Raw genomic sequence first — 18,052 nt, 5'->3', positions numbered from 1 at the left:
CTCTCTCTCTCACTCTCTCTCTCTCTGTCTGTCTGCCTTTATAATGGCACTGCGTTTTGTCTGTTTCCTCTCTGCGCCTCTGCCGAATGCGCATGACATTTATTGTGAAACTAATGGCAGTGCTTCACTCCTCCTAATTGTAGGCTTTAATTGCAATAATTATTTACAAGCCTAATTAGAGCTTAGAGAGTGTAAGGGGGTGGGGGGTGAAAAACGTGAGTGCCGGTTGAAGGAATCACGACAGGTTTTGTCAGGAGCCAGGCGAGGAGGAAAGTGAATGCAGTGGCAGTGTTTGGTCTATAATTGGGGGAGACTCGTCTCGTCTCCCCATCTCCTCGCTCACTCTGTGTGTGTTTTTTCTCTCCATCTGTCGATTGCCTGTCTCCTTAGTGTTGGGACGGGGCGAGCAATCAGCACGTCGAGCTGTGCTGACGCTGCCTCACGGCGAGGAGTGTGAAGCCAAGGCCAGACGTCAGCTGAGAGCAGCAGTCCCCCAGCATGGCAGTAAAGGTGTTTATTTGGAGGTCCCAGGCAGAGTCCATAAACTGATTTTTCAGTCTGAGAGAGGCTGACAGCTCACTTCACCACACCACCAGCTGCCCTCCAAGTGTGTGTGTGTGTGTGTGTTCATTTATGAGCATTTGTCACTGAGTACATTTGTTGTGTGAGTTCTAACCAAGGCCTCGGTTCATTTGCTGCAGTTTGGCAGAAGCCTCAGGAGGTCTTTTGTACGTGTGTGTGTGTGTCTGTGTGTGTTTGAGTGTATTGGTGTGCAATGTGGTCAAGCTGCCAGGGCAGCAATATGCTCTTTGTCCGCCCTTCAGAAGGCCAGTTTAAGTCAACAGGCTTCAGTTGGAGAGCTGCTTGTTTTGATGGGCGACACACGGCAGCTCAACCCTTTTCCTCTTCCCAAAGGAAGAACACATGCCTCCCTCTCTTTCTCTCCATTCGCTGAGGTTGTGAACAGTCTCCCATTCCCCCCCCTCCTCTCTCGTCTTTCCCCTTTCTTCTCTCCTGTCAGTGCAGGGTCCGATGGGAGGACTCAATCCCACAATGCCATTCTCCTCTCCCCTGCGGCTCACTTTGACAAAGCTGTCAGCTTGAGCCCTGATGATGGATGTAGTATTGTACAGTGTGCGTGTGTGTGTTGCGGATGTGTGTATGCAAATATAAATGTATTTTGTGGCATTAAAAGCAGTCAGAAGCACATTCTTTAACTTTTGAGTTGATGTTTATGTTTACAATTCTTATAGAAACGTTGACAGATATAGAGAATGTTTGCACCTATTTACCCTTCGCCTCATTCCTGAGAAGTGGTACGGGGAAAATCCTGATATCCATATTATAGAGCTATGAAAGACAAATATTCACAAAAATGGTTGCTGTCTATCTGTAAGATGATGTGCAAATGTGTTCTCATATTGTCTAGAACCTCTACATGCAGACACACACACACACACCGGTCTTTGTCTGCACATATGCAGAAACACTTTCGGCAAAAGGAGAAAGATGAATGTGTTGATGTAATGCAATATTTGGAAAAAAGAATATGAGAAAGAGCACGGGATAGATAAGGACCAGTGATTTAAGGAGTGTGTCTCCTGACAGCATTTTGAAATATTACCCATCTTCCCGACTTGTAAATCGGATATTTGGAGCCGCTGGGATCACATGGTGTAAACTGATAGGGCCACAGAATGACGGATGGAGTTACTGTATGTGTGGGATTTGGGACAGAGAAACTATACAACAGGTCTTGTGGTGAACAAATATTGTTATTTACACCCTGAATGAAAGCTGCGTGCCGAGCTGCTGAAAGTTCATGCGAAAGAACCCAGAATTCCATATACCTCAGAGGAGAAGCGCTTTGTTTATTTCACACTCTCCAAAAGCAACACCGGGAGCAGTTAATTTGGCTGCACACAAGCAGCTGTCTGAGAGCTGTGGGATGAGAGGGAGAAGGAAACAGAGGGAGGGGAAAGAGGAGAGAGAGAGAGAGAGAGAGAGAGAGAGAGAGAGAGAGAGGGTGAGACACAAAGGCAGTTTGGGCTCATTATGTTGATTTTTTCCCCTTTTCTGCCAAACAAAGTCACCCAGGCAAACCACGCCACCTGAAATCTGTCTCTGCTGTCTTTGTTGTGTTCGTCCCACAGGTTTCTCTGTCGGCAACTAATTTCTTTTTTTTTCTCAATACAGAAGCTAAAGTGTTTTCTATACGCCTTTAGCCTCTGCCGTGTAGAATGGCCAATTTCAGGTTTGGCACTTAATTCCTCCTGGTGAAAGACTCTTAATTTGTGAAACCCCCTGTATCTTATCAGTCATGTGATGTGCAAACCCCAATGACACCACGACATCCAATCAGGATAGGCTTGGTTTGTGAGCATGAGAGTGTGTTGCTCATGCTTGTGCTGTCCATGCTTTAGATGGGTCATTTCTCAATCAAAAATGCATATGAAACCCCTCATACACAAATTTACGCCTACAAGCATGTTTTGGGATTATTTGAAGCTTTGCCATGTGAGCCTAGTTAGCGCTGCCGCTTCTCTTTATTTTGTTCGCTTATATAGAGCCTCAAACACACGCACACGCACACACACACACACACACACACACACACACAGACACACACACACACACACACACACACACACACACACACACACAAGAATGCACTCTTACACAGCCAACAGTCCTGACAGCAGTGGGGTGTAACCAAACCCTTCATTTGTATGTACATCATGTACACTGGAAGAGACACTGAGACAAAGAGAACAAACATGCTCACACACACACACGTGCACACATAATTACACACACGTGCGCACACACAGACACTAACACACACAACACTAACATGCACACAGACATGTACTATAGCCTCCCTCTATGGATCAGAATCCATTTCTGTCTGTCTGCCCCCCTCTCTAAATCAATACCCCCCTTTGGTCGACAGACAGGCATAAGTGTGCCAGGGAGGCTCTGTAGCCTTCACACCCTCCCAAAACACACACGACGGACACACATACACACACACACGCTTGTTGATGTGTGATGGCGGCTGCAGGTCCTTATTAACTCCTCAGATGCTGACTGAAGCGTAGACCTCATTACTGCCTGAATTGACAGGCTGGGGTCCTTCTGACACACACGCACACACACAGAGACATAGACACACAGTGGACGAAGACAGACAGGTAGAAAGACACATTGGAAGATGTACAGTGAAGCACGGCAGGCCATCCACACAGTCAAAGGGAAATACACACACACATGGAAAACGTACATGTGTGTTAATATTCCAGTTACGCTCACACACCCAATCAGAATGTAGCGTGCATAAATAGTGAGACAGCTACATAAAGGATTACAGGTATTAGATGTAGAATATCACTCATTAAAACATCCTGTCTCATGTAAAACACCCTGTATGTGTATTAAATTGCCGTCTACTGTAGGTTAAGCACTCTTGAACTCGTTCTTCGACCTTTTTATCCGAAGCGACTGGAGAATTTTCATCCGACTGTTAATGCTAATGAGCCATATTGGGGTTTGAAGGGGGCTGCTGTGCCGACGCTATGCTATTAACATTAGCGCCCGGTTTATTGTGACGTTTGACGGCAGGCTGAGTGCAGAAAGGTTTCAACCAGAGGAAATCATGATAATCAAAGGAGACCTCCATTAGACAAACATGACCCTGAGTGTACGTGCATACATTCCGCACACACACACACTCTCATCATTCACGTACCAGATGAGATGTGCGCGCGGGGGAAAAAAGTGAAGCGATCACAGAGGAGGAGATCAGCGTTGTGTCGGTGTGTGACTTTAAGAGCCGTCCATGCACACACATACACTTACACACACACAAAAGTGCTTTCACAAGTTTCCATTCCCTTACCTAAATGTCAGCGTTAGGCCTTTTAGAGCAGTTCCCAGTGAGCAAGCAGGGCAGAAGAGGCTGAGAGTTCAAAGTGGTCAGGCGGCATGGATGTAATTTCCTCCTTTTAGCCTCCAGACTGAATTACCGAGCAAAGAGGCCACCTCAACTGGGAGCCACAGAGGCGCGCGCGCGAGAGAGAGAGAGAGAGAGAGAGAGAGAGAGAGAGAGAGAGAGAGAGAGAGAGAGAAAGAGGAGATTAAAAAATAGAAGAAGAAGAGACAGAGAGATAAGTGGAAAAGGGAAGAAGCCAGGGACTTTCAGATCATATCACCAATATCCATCTTAACATCTTTGCTTTGGATAGGAGAGAGAACAGAGGGTCTGGAAGGGACTAAAGGTGGGCGAGGCGATGTTATGTGAAGTAAATCACCTCGTTCTGCGCTGGTGTTTTATTAGCGAGGTTAAGGTTCTTACTCGGCTCATTGGAGCTGGTTATCGCGAGTGAGAGGGGGAAAAAACCGCAGTCGTGGAAGAAGAAGAAAGACGAACAGGCTGAAAATCAAATGTTTCGTTTGGGTTGTTTTTGTGAACATCTTGTTTTTTGAGGTTATTGAGCATTTGAAGTTTATATCTTCACCCAGGGCTCCAGCAAAAACACACAGCCAGCGCACATACACATGGACATAAATACACACATACACGCGCCTGAGCTTTCCAGTCTAACCTACTCCCTTCTTCTTGCCCAAAAAGAGCGTTGGGGCCATACATAATTGATACACTCCTCGCTGTATCGACTGGTTGGATTTTTCATCCTCTGCTCTGGTCGATTCCCTCACTCCATTATTTCTACACTCACTCTCCCTTGCCGCTTCACAGCCCCCTCCGCGCATACCCACCCACCCACTCACACACACACACACACACACACACACACACACACACAGTTTAGCAGCCCTTCACATCTCCCTTAGTCCACCTTTGTTGTTACCTGCTACATTGTTACCACTTTGTCATAATCCATGCGGTTGGCCATCAGTCTATGCCGTGAGGCGGTGAAGTCAATGTCGTGTGTCATGTGTGTGTATGTGCATGCATGTCCTTAAGAAAGAAAATCACTTTCTTTCTGAACAAAGACACAATTTTTCGAGGAATGGCCTCAAACTCATTTATTTAGATAAAATGCATGAAATTTGGCCGCATGTTTTCCTTTTTTTCCCTGTCCAGACCAAAAGCCACATTTCCTAGACAGACGTGGGAGGAGGAGGAGGGGGAGGAGGAGGAGGAGGAGGAGGAGGAGGAGGAGGAGGAGGGGGAGAGTAGCCATGATGGCCAATTAGCACCGTGCAGATAAAGCAAAAAGCGATTATTTCAAACAGAATAGGAGCCGAGCATGAATGAATAAAGGGGCGTTTGAGTCTCAGAAGGGCAGACAGATGTTTGTCATAGATTGAATATTAATGACGAGAGACCAACGGCAAAAATCTTGACTCCCTCTACGTTTCTGGACATTGTGTATGCGTGTGTTTATGTGAGAATGGATGCAAAACAATCCCCCAGTGACATAGTATGTATATAAATAAATGCCTGTTTTGCATACATTAACTATTCATACTCTGTTCAGGTATCTAATGTAGTACAAGGCTATATGGTTATTTAGTAGATGTGAGTCAACGAGTTTTCATCGCTGAAGATGTTAAAGAAAGAGCAAAAGCTGACAGTGAAGTTGAGGAGTATTACTCTAAACTCCCCTGTGGTTCTATCTCCACGGTGAGCGCCTATGCATAATGGACAGGCTCAGTTTCAAGGAGTTCAAACTGCGGTCAGAAAGCGCACGGCTGACCTGTCTCTCCCTCCTCTTCTCTCCTTTCCTGCCCTCCTGCCTGGCACCCTGTCCCCCTACCAGTCTGTTACTCCTGATGAGGTGCCAGGATGGTGTGGGTGGGGGGGGCGTGCAGGGGGAGTCAAAGCCAGAGTTTTGGAGTGTTGGTGTGGCTGTCGGTTGGAATTGCGGTCTCACAGGAGACTATAGCTCTTCCTCGGTGTCTCAGGGTTGGTTTTGTACCATTTTTCTGTTTTCCTTTCAACTCAGGCATGTGTGAGCCTTCATGTTTTCAATTGACCCAAATCTAGGAGGCCAAATCTAATAAACCAAAGTGTGTGTGTGTTTTGCCCTTGACTCAGTAATGCGACTATACATGCGCTTTAGAGGACCGGCTGCAACGAGAAAGGTTAAACGCTATCATTTTCATACCAAATTATTTTGGAGTGTAAAGGAGATGACTGTTTGCAGATGAGGCGAACTGTATCATTACATTCATGCTCTGCCTTTAAAACCACTGAGTAATATCTACCCTCAGCACTATCTTTACTACTTTAAAAAATCAGCCAGTCTGGAAAACAGCAGTTGTGGAAAAGATGTGACCTTCAGAAAATTCAGCAATACACAATGGTGTGAAATTCACTGAGGCTCCATTCATTTAGCCTGCGCCTCTCCCGCATTAGTGCCGCAGACGTTTCTTTAATAAATACACGGCGGAAGAAAATCGATGCTTTGTGTTTCAACATAAAACTAGTGGACTTGTCTGCGAGCGCTCTGATATCTGTAACAGCAAAGCCAAACATTCTGAACGCCATTCTTCTCCTGGAGGCCTCCGTGGGATTCCTGTTGTCAGCTAGGTGGAGTTTTACATGCAGCACAAGAGGCTATAATCAATGACTTTTGCACTTTGACTCTTAGAATGTGAGTTTTAAGCCGTCATGAATGCTCCCAGACGTATCAGAGCATCAAGTAGCGCCCACCACACCAGCATACACACTCCCCCATTTGGTCTTTAATCAACCTGAGTGTAAGTACAGTGGGTTATGAGGCCTGATTAACCTTGGACTGACCATAACATCCCAGCAGAAGCCCTTTACCTGCTTCCTGCCAGGGTCAGTCAGTGCTTACAGTTCATATTCATTCATTTTTGTAAAAGAAACCAAAGTCGTCTGAGTTAACGAACCATCACTTCCTGGGCTGAGTTTTCGTAGGTGGACGTGTGTGATGTGAATGTGCTCGGGGTCACTGAGAGCACCAGTGTTTTGTGAGTTTTCTGAGGAGGGTAAATGAGGAGAAAGGAAGAAAGACGCAAACGGGGAAGAAAGCAAAGAGGGGATGTGTGGCCGCTGGTCATAAGGAGCCTCAGTGGGATTAGAACAGCAGATTATAGGCTGGCCCGGCTGAGGAAGGGCTCAGCCTGGACCTGCACTAAGCCTGGACACTGGAGACGCTGGCTGCAGGGTCAGTGTGAGACTCGGGGTCTCGCTAGATTCCACTGCTTTTCAGTTCATTCAACAGTGAAGTATTTGCTTTGCCTTTGTGCCTTTGTCATTGCCTCAACAGATACACACACACACAGACACAGACAGACAGACATACACACACACACACACACACACACACACACACACACAGGTCCTCTCCACTGGAACGGGTATTGTGTTCGTGATCGATGTGCCTCATTCCAGTGACGTGGTAGCCTGGCTAACTCTCATTAAAAATGGATAAGGTGTCGGGGAGCTTGCGGTGTGTGTGCATGCATGTGTGTGTGTGTCTGTGTGTGTGTCTGTACGTGTATAAAAGGAGGTGAAGGTGCAGAAGTCCCAGAAGTGCCAGCTGTTTACCGTACACTGCTGGAGGTTTTGAAGGTTGGAGGGGGGTGGTGCTTGTGGATGAGGGGTGTTCCTGAGGTCAGAGGCAGGCCTGTTGCCTTGGCAACAGTTTGCAAAACAGCTTCCTCTACATTACTGGCGACGGCGGGATTTTTCTCTTTCTCTGGCTTTCTCTGTCCTCGTCATGGTGTGACACATATTGCACGGCGGAGACTCCAGCTCATCAGAACACAAAGCAACGGGCCGTTTCAAAACTCCTCTCTTCTTCTATATCCTAAATAACGATGTTTTCAAATGATGTTCTTATCCTGCCTCCTCTTCCTCGGCTGCCCCCTACATCCATCACAGAGGTGCAGCGTGCATGGCTGGATCTGAGGGCAGAGGGGCAGAGGGGCTGAAATGGAGCTGGCGTTCATCTTCAGCCTTACCAAGTGAGGAACATATGAAATCATTCCCGCCGCTCTGTACGGCGCCGTAGATTGTCATCCTCTCCTGGGCGCCAGAGCCGAATGCCTCTTTCTGCTCTGTGCCTTTTCACACTCAAAAGGAAATGAAAAACGATGAGCACACTCTGGCAGTGCAGGTACCCGAAACGTGTGCAGTGGGAATTGTAGGACCAGGCCTTTCTGTCCTTCCTTAATGTGACACACATACACACTGTACACACACACACCCTCCCCCCTTGCAATGATAATAGACGGCGAGGCCTATTCAGCTTCAGCCCTTCAAAAGAGAGAAAGCTGTTGTTTTAACCCTTCGGCTATCAGTCAGTCTCACAGGTTGCGGCAGTATGTGGCTCTCGTGGTTGAATGACCCCCTGCTGGGGTCGTCCTGAGCAGGAATTACATTAGCATTCATTTACCAGAGCTCTGTACTTCTCGCTGACAATGCTCAGTCTGCGGTCAGCTGTACGTTTGTGTGTGTGCACGGGCTCTGAACCGAGCAGTGAAAGTCTGATCGCTTCTTTCGTCTCCCTTGAAGATGTAGGAGTGAGTATTAACACAACCATTACGGCGGTGTGCATGTATGAAGGAGCAAGCAAACACGCGCACACACACACACAGATACACACACACGTACACACACACACAGGCTCACACAGTGGGAGAAGGCCGTTCATTGTGCTGCCCTGCTGTGTTGAGTGACTCTTGCGTGTGCTGGGCAACAGCTGCTGGGAGTCCCTTCACCTCCCCGCCCCCCTAACACACACACACACACCAATCCTCCACCTCACCTCCACTGTTGGCCCACGCTGGCCCAAACATCAATACACGCGCACACACACACACACACACACACAGTATATACAGCACAAACGCTTGCAATTATTCCATATCTATGTGTTTTATTTCATTTTCATGCTTTTGTTTACCTCTTCTCCTCTCTACCTTTTGCTTTTTGACTCAATCTGACAGAGTTGTGTGTCAGTCTTTGTAACGTAAGGGACACCCCCAAACCAGCCCACTGGAACTGCCTGTCTTCCCCCCCTGCTGACAGCTGTCTCCACACTGTAACGCAGAGCTGGTCCTCTGTGAAAGTTGAACTATAAGGTTTCACCAGCGGCACACGTGTTGGACGCATTGAAGGATGTCGACGGTCTTTTGTTTCGTCAAAAAGGGATTCAAGTCTGAGCGGAGACATTGACATTCACACACATGCAGACCTGATTTCCATCTCCTCCCAGCCAACAACCGTTCCTGGTGGGCTTGTTTGTCATCAGCTCCAGCTTGTGTTGCTGATGTGACCCCGTCTGCAGCTCATTACAGCATGCCACCTGTTTGTCCCGAAGCTAGACGACACACACACACACACACACATGCAAACACAAGTTGAGTTTGTTGGGGTGACAGGGGGTTAATTTAACAGGAGTGTCCACGGAGGAGCAGCCACACAGTGCAGGGGGCCTGTCAACGTCCCACCATATCAATGGCTCTCTTTGTCCCCGGGGGCCCGTCTCTCTGTTGCCGCAGGGTTTGTGACCAGGCAGACAGGTGGACGGGTTATGAGCTTTTTAGGAGCAAAGACTAAAAAACAAGAGAGAATATAAATCCATAATTTCTCAAATAGTCAGATCTTACAGGCAAATGTTGATAATAGCAATATTACACCGGGGCACAAGATTTATAAAACACTTCTGATTTGTTCGCTCTCTCCAATTTTAAATGAAAAGAGCGACTTTATTTGTCATTGATCTTTGGACGTTTGGATGCGTCCAGACAGTCAGGGCTGTCTGGCACTGTCTAACAAGAGACATAAAGGACGGACAAGGCTGGAGAATTCATTGCTGAGTAACTCTGAAAGTCAATTTTCAGTTGAGGTGTTTGTATAGTAATATTCTGTATTGTGTGTGGGTGTGGGTGTGTGTGCCAACATGTTTGTCCAGTGAGATGCAGGTGTGAGTGGGGCAGCCACATGGGACACTTTAGACACACAAACACACACACACACACACACACACACACACACACACACACACACACACACACACACACACAGAGCCTTCATATCCTACAGACCTCTGCTGCTGCACAGACTGACGCCATGTGGCAGAGCAGAACCTTGTCTGGCAGATAGACAAACATGGACATAGACCCAGCAACACACTCACAGACACACACACACACACACACACACACACACACACACACACACACACACACACACACACACACACAGACTCAGAAACCAACAGAAGGACAAGGCACGTTTTGTTGCAGCAAAAAAACAGAGGATCCAACTGCAGCTCTCCTCTGACTGATACACATAAACACACACACACTCAGCAGTTGGCTTTCTGGCTGAGAGGACACAATACACTTGGGCACCTCTTTCAATAAGAGTGTGTGTTTTCTGTCAGCACCGACGTTACCACTGTTCATGTATGTAAATCCTCTTCCCCCGTGTTTGTGTAAGTCCAACGTAAATCACAAAAGCACTAGGATGTTTGTTGCTCATTCAAATGAACTGTTGTCCAGCAGCGCCGTGTGGATCACTATAGTGTGTGTGTGTTTGCTTTGTGCTGAAAATGCACATGCAAATTCTGTTCACATTCTGTTCAACGTGTTTTTCGTAAAACATATTTTTGCTCCAATGATTTATTCACCAAAAACAACCTTTAGTACAACACTACAACATTACCAATTACTTCCCAGTGTCACAAATATGCTGATGTCATCTATTAGTTTAATTCAGTTTAAACTCACATCATCTTTTGTTTGTCTAGTTATGCTGACTTCATTGACTTCTTCTTGGAAACTTTTTCATAGTTTGTAGTTTTGTTGTAATCTACTCAGACTTACAGTAACACACACTCTTTAGGAAAGTGAGTGTGTAGGTGTGTTTGCTCAGGCTCTACCTAGGAGGACAGATGCGCCGGGGCAGACAAAAGCCCATTGATGGCAGGCAGAGCAGCTTTCTCTGGCCAACTGATCCCAGCTGCTCGCTAATGTTTCTTTGGCTGGCAGATAAAGGCAACAGTTGCCCTCTCTTAATGCACATGTTCTTCAACTGTTCACCGCATAATTGCTGGATTAATAAAAAAAGAAAGAAAACCATTTATGTCAGGGAGATTGTGTGTGTTTATGTTTCATATCCAAATGGCTTGAAAATCAGGATTGCAACAGGAAGTATTAAGTCTTCTTCTTCTTCTTCTTCTTCACTTTTTCAGTACAAAAGCATATTGTGAGTTATTGTGATGACACATTGTGGGTGTGTTTTGCAGATCTATTCCACTGTGCATCTCAAATAATAATCAGTCAAAACTGAAACAGACATCAATAAACTTTCGAATCGTGTTTTTTATCAACATGGTGGCAACAAATAGTTATTTGTTTGTTTGTTTAATATTGGTGGGAGAGTAGATACTTTATCAGATCTGACAGTGTGCAACTGAATGAGGATGCCTTCATAGCACACAAACACACACACACACACACACACACACACACACACACATATACAAAGACGTCTCTGTGTGCATCTTGTGATGTTTTCCCAGGCTGCACAGTGAATCTGACACTTTCTTCTAATGTGTTTTCAGGTGACCCAAGTTCCCATTGAATCATGTGAGCAGTACGAGACATGCGGCGAGTGCCTGAGCTCTGGAGATCCACACTGTGGCTGGTGTGTGCTGCACAACATGTGAGTATAACCTCCAACAGGAATGTGGATATGCTCTGAATCATACTGTAAAGCCAAATCCAGCGTAGTTATTAGCATGTTTGGCAAAATCAGGGTTTATTTTGCGACTGTTTCTTGCTATTGCACCGAGCACAGAAGCCATGAGTGCCACCTGCTGGACGGGAAGTGCTACTGCAAGGGAATCAGTAGCTAGTGTGAGCCATGGAATGGAAAAGAGAAATGGAGAAAAAAAGGAAACAAAAACGTGTACATTTATCATACTTTAGGTTTGATCTATTCATCGTAGGAGACATGTGTAAATAGACTGAAGTGACAATAGGATAGTTAGAAAAAACGATGGAGAAGGGGAGAGAAGATGGATACAGCCTACTCAAGTCACTAAAACACCATTTGCTCTCGCTCTCTCTCCGTCTCTCTCTGTTTCCCTCTCCTTCTTTTTTTCTTTCACACACACACACACACACACAAACACACTCTCATGTCTGAACATTTTCTTCGCCGCTGTGACTGAAATTCTCCTCTTACCACCCCTCCTAAACGTACCCCCTCTCTCAAAACGTATAGCTGAATATTTGTGTGTGTCAGAGTACCACTGCAATCATCATTATCATGATGGCGGCCCCTGCAAAGTGCACTTAAAGTAATTTACATCACTCCAAAGCTGGGACAGGACAAATAATTGCCTAGCGACAAGGTAATTCAACGTGTGTCTGCAGAGGTTGGAAGGGGACGGCGATGGCTCTGTGTTCTTCTGCAGTCTGCATACCTTCACACAGGGATCATTTACCACAACATTAGCCTCCGTGCTAAGCTGTTAATCGTAAACTTTGGTGTAGGTATTGCAGTGAGTGATATAATAATTCGGGCTGTTGGGAACGTGAGACCATCAAAGGCTTGAGACGGCGGCGTTGGTGCTGAAAGGTGAATGTGGTTATGGGTTTTTCTCGCATCTGTTATGTCGGAGACAGCTGTGAGAAGGAAACAGCAGCTCGGTCTGTGAATGTGTTTGCATGTGTGCGCGCATGCCGTCGTTCGCAGAAAACACTTGTGTGGATCGGCGTAAATGTAACACAGGGGAGAGAAGGTCGGCGTGGAGACTCACGTCAGATCAGCCATCTGTTCTGCCCAACAGCACAGAGGCCCTGTGCCACCTGTCTCCAATCCTAATCCGCCTTCCTCCCTCCTGACCTGTCATTAAGTACAGCAGAACCCCTGTCAGCTCGGCCTGAGTTACTGCCCGAGAGGGGAGAAGTTACAGAGAGAGCAAAGTTGTTGGGGTTTTTTTTGCTCTTGCTGCTGCCGCCGATATGTGCGACTGATAACCGAGAGACTCATCTTGAACTCGTGTACAGCAGACAAAACAAAGAATAAATAAATGCTTGCAAAACTCTGAAGGACGGTCAGTGCGGTCCGATATATCTCAGATCTGCCAAATCCTGCCGGAGCAAAGCAGCTGCACCCTCTCTGGAGAAGAGTGTGAAACCCACACACACACACACACACACACAATTACATTTCTTCCCAGCTGTAGTGATGTGCAGCTGCCATTACTCTGTTCGCTTTCCCTCCATTTCTCCAATTCTCCCTCATCCATCCCTAAACCAATGTTGATTTTAGGAAATTATCTCTCCTTTCCCTTGTTTGTGTGCACCTCCCTCGGTCCCCTCACAGATCTGTTCCACGCCACTCATCTCAACTCAGCGGGGCTCGATGCCGCGCTGCCTCTCCCCTCTGGAATCAGCTCCTCCACACTCTAGAGATGGTTGGCTTGCCACACATAAACACCCCTCGCTTTGATCATTCCCTCCCTCCTCCTACAGCTGTCATCCACAATATCCGTTCTTTTTTCCTCTCCTCTAAACACTCTGCCCCCCCCCTTCGTTTCCCCCCCTCCCCTTGCTGGTGTGTGTGTACACTCATTGATGTGGGGCATTCTAAGGTGGCTAATTAGGAACAAGGTAGCACATTAGCACGGTTTGCGATGACGAGGAGAAGGAGAGAATGCCGGAGCTGGCCAGAAGTGGCGTCTCCATCCTCCTTGTCTCTCCCCTCTCCTTTCTTCCTCCTCTGATTCAGCGCGGTGTGAGACTCTAAAGTCCTTTAATTACCAGCAGCTGCTAGGCATCCAATGAAAGCATGAAGAATGAGAGGGAGAAAAGAGCGAGGGGATAAGACTGAGAGAAGGAGAATGAGACGGGGGGAGAGAGCGTTTGATGCAGCGCACTCGTCTGCCCACAAAACCAAGCAGCATTTTGATTGCAGCTCAAAGGGAGCTCATCATCTCGAGCGCTCTTCAGTGACAGCGCTGTGAATGGCTATAGTTCAGCCGTCGCCTGACCACAATCCAAAACCACGGAGCTGTGCTGAGGCTTTCTCTCCCTCTCTCTCTCTCTCTCTCTGCATGCAGCGCGTCATTGACAGATTAGCTCTCTAATCATGCCCAAAAGAGGCTTTTCCATGTCATGATGTCCCCATGCCACTCAGTCCTCTCTCCTCTCCCGAGAGAGGGGGACGAGCAGTTTTAACATGGATTAGTCACAAGTCTAAGTTTCATCCCAGGGTTGAGATTGGGTGAGCGACCCCCTGCCAGGGTCAGCGGGCAACTAATCAAATCCCCGTATAGTGATACTATTATTAGCTTTACATTCCTCTGAAGCAGCTCAATGAGGTTGTAGATTGTCATATTTACATAGGAAATCTGTCTAAATCTGCATAGGATCTGTTTCATTACCAATCCACACGGGCAACAGATATGAAGAAGCAGGCATGGGGGTCTACCTGTATCCATCTGAAGCCTGTTCCCCTCTGCTACACTGCATGGTTGCTCTCTTTGTTTCTGTGAATGGCGGTTACGTTTTCTTCTCGCTCACTGAAATGCTCAGCTGCTGCAGCCTCAGTGGTACAGATGTTAACTTCTGGAAATTTGTGTTACTAGCTATAGTGTTATAGCTCAATCCAGAACAGACGTTTTCATATTCAAGCTCAGGAGTTAAGAGGAGGGATGTGGGGATTGAAGACTGTATTATTATTTATTATTATGCCAATGTACCGTATGCTGTTTATGCCGTCATTCCCACATGTTAATCAAAATCAACCACTTAAGTCTCTGCTTAAGTGTCATAAACACTTTGTTCTTTGGACAACAACAGCGATTAAAGGAATTTATTCATTTATAAGCCAAACTTGCGCTGGTTATTGCTTTAAATTAGATTACATTTCTATTTTCTCTACATAAGCAGTTTGAGGAACTAAATTCATTTTATTTTATTCAAATGAATTAACCTTATTAGGTTTAGGATACAATATTTTATTATATATGTGAAACCTGAACAAAGAAATTCTGTCTGTGTGGATTAGGGATATTGATTATTGATCAAAACACAATTCTTTACATGCTGGTGAGAGAACACGGTGATGTCACCATTTGCTCATCATAACGTCCACCCCGCACTGACGCCGATCGACATCGCCAACACCAACCGTAAAATCTCCTCTAATTTACCAGTGGCAACAACAATTAGGGTGGCAATGAAATGGCTGCTGCGACCCCATTGTTGATGTCAGTCGGTGTGTCTAATGGCCGACTCATCAGCCGCAGCCACGGTTAGCTGAGGGAGGCTGCATCCATCTCCCCAATCTGTGTCTAATGAGGTATTGATCATGAACATGCAGGTCTATCAATAATTCCATAGATTCCCTTGCACTTAGAGCTACTACGGGTTATTAATGACATGGCTGAAATACTGCACTAGTATGACAACGGGAATGGCCAGATACTGTATGTTAGATATGTAATGGAAATATATTCACTGTGAGTTTAACTAGTGAGCAGCAGTCTCATTTTCAGCTGCAGATTGGTGACTGGAGGGCTCACCGCTCTGTCTTTCTTGCTTACTCAGTCATTCTCCCTCTGAGATACTTCCATCCCTGCAGTGCTTCCTCTGCCGTTCTTTGTCCTCCCTTTTTCACGCTGTCATCTCTCGCTCTGCGCCCACAAACAACGCCATCGCTTGATGCAGAAACACTCTGTAACGTCCTTTTGTGTCCATCTTTTTCCTTCATTATCTACCTTCCCTTTTGTTGTTACCTTACCCATTGTGTCAACAGGCCCACAGTCAGGGATTCATTACAATGCAATAGCTTCTTGTCTCAAACTGCTCCCTTCACATCACCCCGAGCCCACGCAGCGACTTGAGACGGTGGAGTTTAACTGTCTCCATCTCTGTGGTGGTTTGCTCTTTGTTTGTCTTTGTCCCCTTCTGTGCCCTCTCTCCATCCCTCCTTTGGACCCAATTTAAATGGATCCCCTCGCACTTTATGGCTCTGAAAGTAAGGAGCAAACATCCCAAATCATTATGTATGAGCACAGAGCTGTGGGAGGAAGAGAGGCATTGTGTGTATAGGTAGCATGGCGCCCTGGACAGCACTGCTCACCTAATCAGTCCTCTTTCATGTTTTTTTTTGGGGGAGGGGAGTCCCAGTGTAGTCAGCCTGCATACATGTTAACATCAACATGTGAGCAGGATTCCATTCAAATCAAATCAAGTCAGTTAATGGGTGACCACTTAAGATCAGCAAACTTTGTAACCCAACATCAAATATTAAATGTATTTCCTCCTATCTCTCAAAGTTTCTCTCCAACCCCCCCTCCCTTTGGTCCCCTCCAACCCACTGCTACCCGCCTCCTCCTCCCAGCTCTGCTCTTGTTTCCTTGTGTGGTCTGGCTCTATTGAAGGAAGATATTTGATTTAAAGATGGCTCCCCTTCTGTTTGCTCTCTCTCTCTCTCTCTCTCTCTCTCTTCCCCCCCCCCCCCCTGTTTTTTACACACGGTGCTCACAGCTAGAGCTGCAATCAGACAGGCCTTCACACTTATCACTGAAGTCCTTTAGTTGTGGTTAGGGAGAGAGAGTGGAATGAGGGGAGAACAAAAAAAAGCTCTCTTGTCGCCTCCCTCTCATGCTTTTCCGTCAAGGCCTCAGTATGTGTGTACATGTGTGTGTGGGCACAATGCTGTACATGAATGAGTGTATGTCATCATGTGTGCTTGTCTGTGCGAATGTGCTCTCATTTGAATGTACACATACAGTATATTTATCTATGGCTTTATCCCTTTATGGGTGTGTGTGTGTTTGCTCACGTCTGTGTGTGTCTATCAGAGCTTCGCATTGCAGAGACAACAGTGTAATTGCCTGTCGAGGGCAATTGAATAAGCGCCTGGCTTTGGTGGAAAGGACCCTGAGGTCTGGTGTCTGCTCGCCTCACCCACTCGTGTCAAAGCGAGGGCCACCGCGACGGCGTGCCACTACAAATTACACCGTACATTAGATATAAGCTACTGAATTAGATTTCATATACTGAGTCAGAACATCACTTCTGTCTAATGGCTCCAACTCCAACACTCCTACACACACAAAGAGCCACAGGACAGAATGATATGCTGGTGTATTTTTAACATTTGTTTTGTTGTTGTTGTTGTTGTATATTGTTGGATGTATTCATATCCTTCAATGCACCTCAGATTCCAGCAAGAAATGAGAACTTCTTCAGCACCATGGACAGAGCTGGAGGCTAAAATAGCTCTGAGCTAATTACAGTAGATATAAGCAAAATAATTGCTTGTGTGTATAGAAAACGCATACACCCGTCCCTCTGTGTTTTGTTGTGTAGTATGCTTTCTTTAACACCTCTATGCACGTCTCAAGTGTGAAGGCCCTCGCTCATGAATGCGCGCCAAAAGAACACAAAGCATGGAGACAAGCTTACTGAGTGACAGGTCAGAGCCAGGCGGGGGGGGGGGGGCTGGAGGGGAGATGGGGGGGTAAGGAGGGCAGGCGGCAGGGCGAGGGAATATGAGGAAGGCAGGATGCTAGTCAACACTCAGTGGCATGCACTTCAGCTAATGAGAGAGGCAAGAGGTCAGTGTCTAACTACACAGAGATAATGGCCATCTCCCGAAACCATGGCAACAGCAGCCACCCCTACCTCCACTCTCCCGTTGCACTCTTATCTTTCTTTACCCCGCTGAAATGAATTTTATACAAAAAAAAAAAACAAAGTGAGGAAAATCAATTCAGGGCTTTTTTGTCAGTTAATGACCGTCCAGGTTTTTCTTTTTTTCTTTTTTTTCTGCATCTGCACCCCCACAGCTAGAAGACATGCATAAAACATCATCTGCAGCCCACACCTGAAAGCACATTAAGTATCATTTCCCCGCCGCACTTGTGGATGTAAAATAGAAGCGGGCGAATTGCAGACAGAGTAACGCCTTGTCAAAGAAAAGGTGTGCCAATTTCAACTCTCGAAAAGGGGCGACACAAAAGGGAGAGAGATGACGAGAGCGAGAGAGAGAGAGAAAGACAGAGAGAGAGAGGGAGGAGAG

The 18,052-nt window shown here is 46.4% G+C and overlaps 1 protein-coding gene across 1 annotated transcript in view; it reads left to right on the top strand.

The window, feature by feature from the left end:
- Positions 1-18,052, top strand: part of plxna2 (plexin A2) — a 146,334-nt gene that overhangs the window by 71,445 nt on the left and 56,837 nt on the right. The window contains exon 5 of the mRNA XM_076166804.1: positions 11,571-11,671. Coding sequence (XP_076022919.1) covers positions 11,571-11,671 — 101 coding nt within the window. The remainder of the gene's footprint in view (positions 1-11,570; positions 11,672-18,052) is intronic.

This window comes from Genypterus blacodes, unplaced genomic scaffold, assembly GCF_046128005.1.
Source record: "Genypterus blacodes isolate CSIRO-AG114 ecotype Tasmania unplaced genomic scaffold, CSIRO-AGI_Gbla_v1 ptg000156l_1, whole genome shotgun sequence".
NCBI lineage: Eukaryota > Metazoa > Chordata > Actinopteri > Ophidiiformes > Ophidiidae > Genypterus > Genypterus blacodes.
Note: the sequence above shows the minus strand (reverse complement) of the source record. Positions and strands in the feature narration are given on the sequence as shown.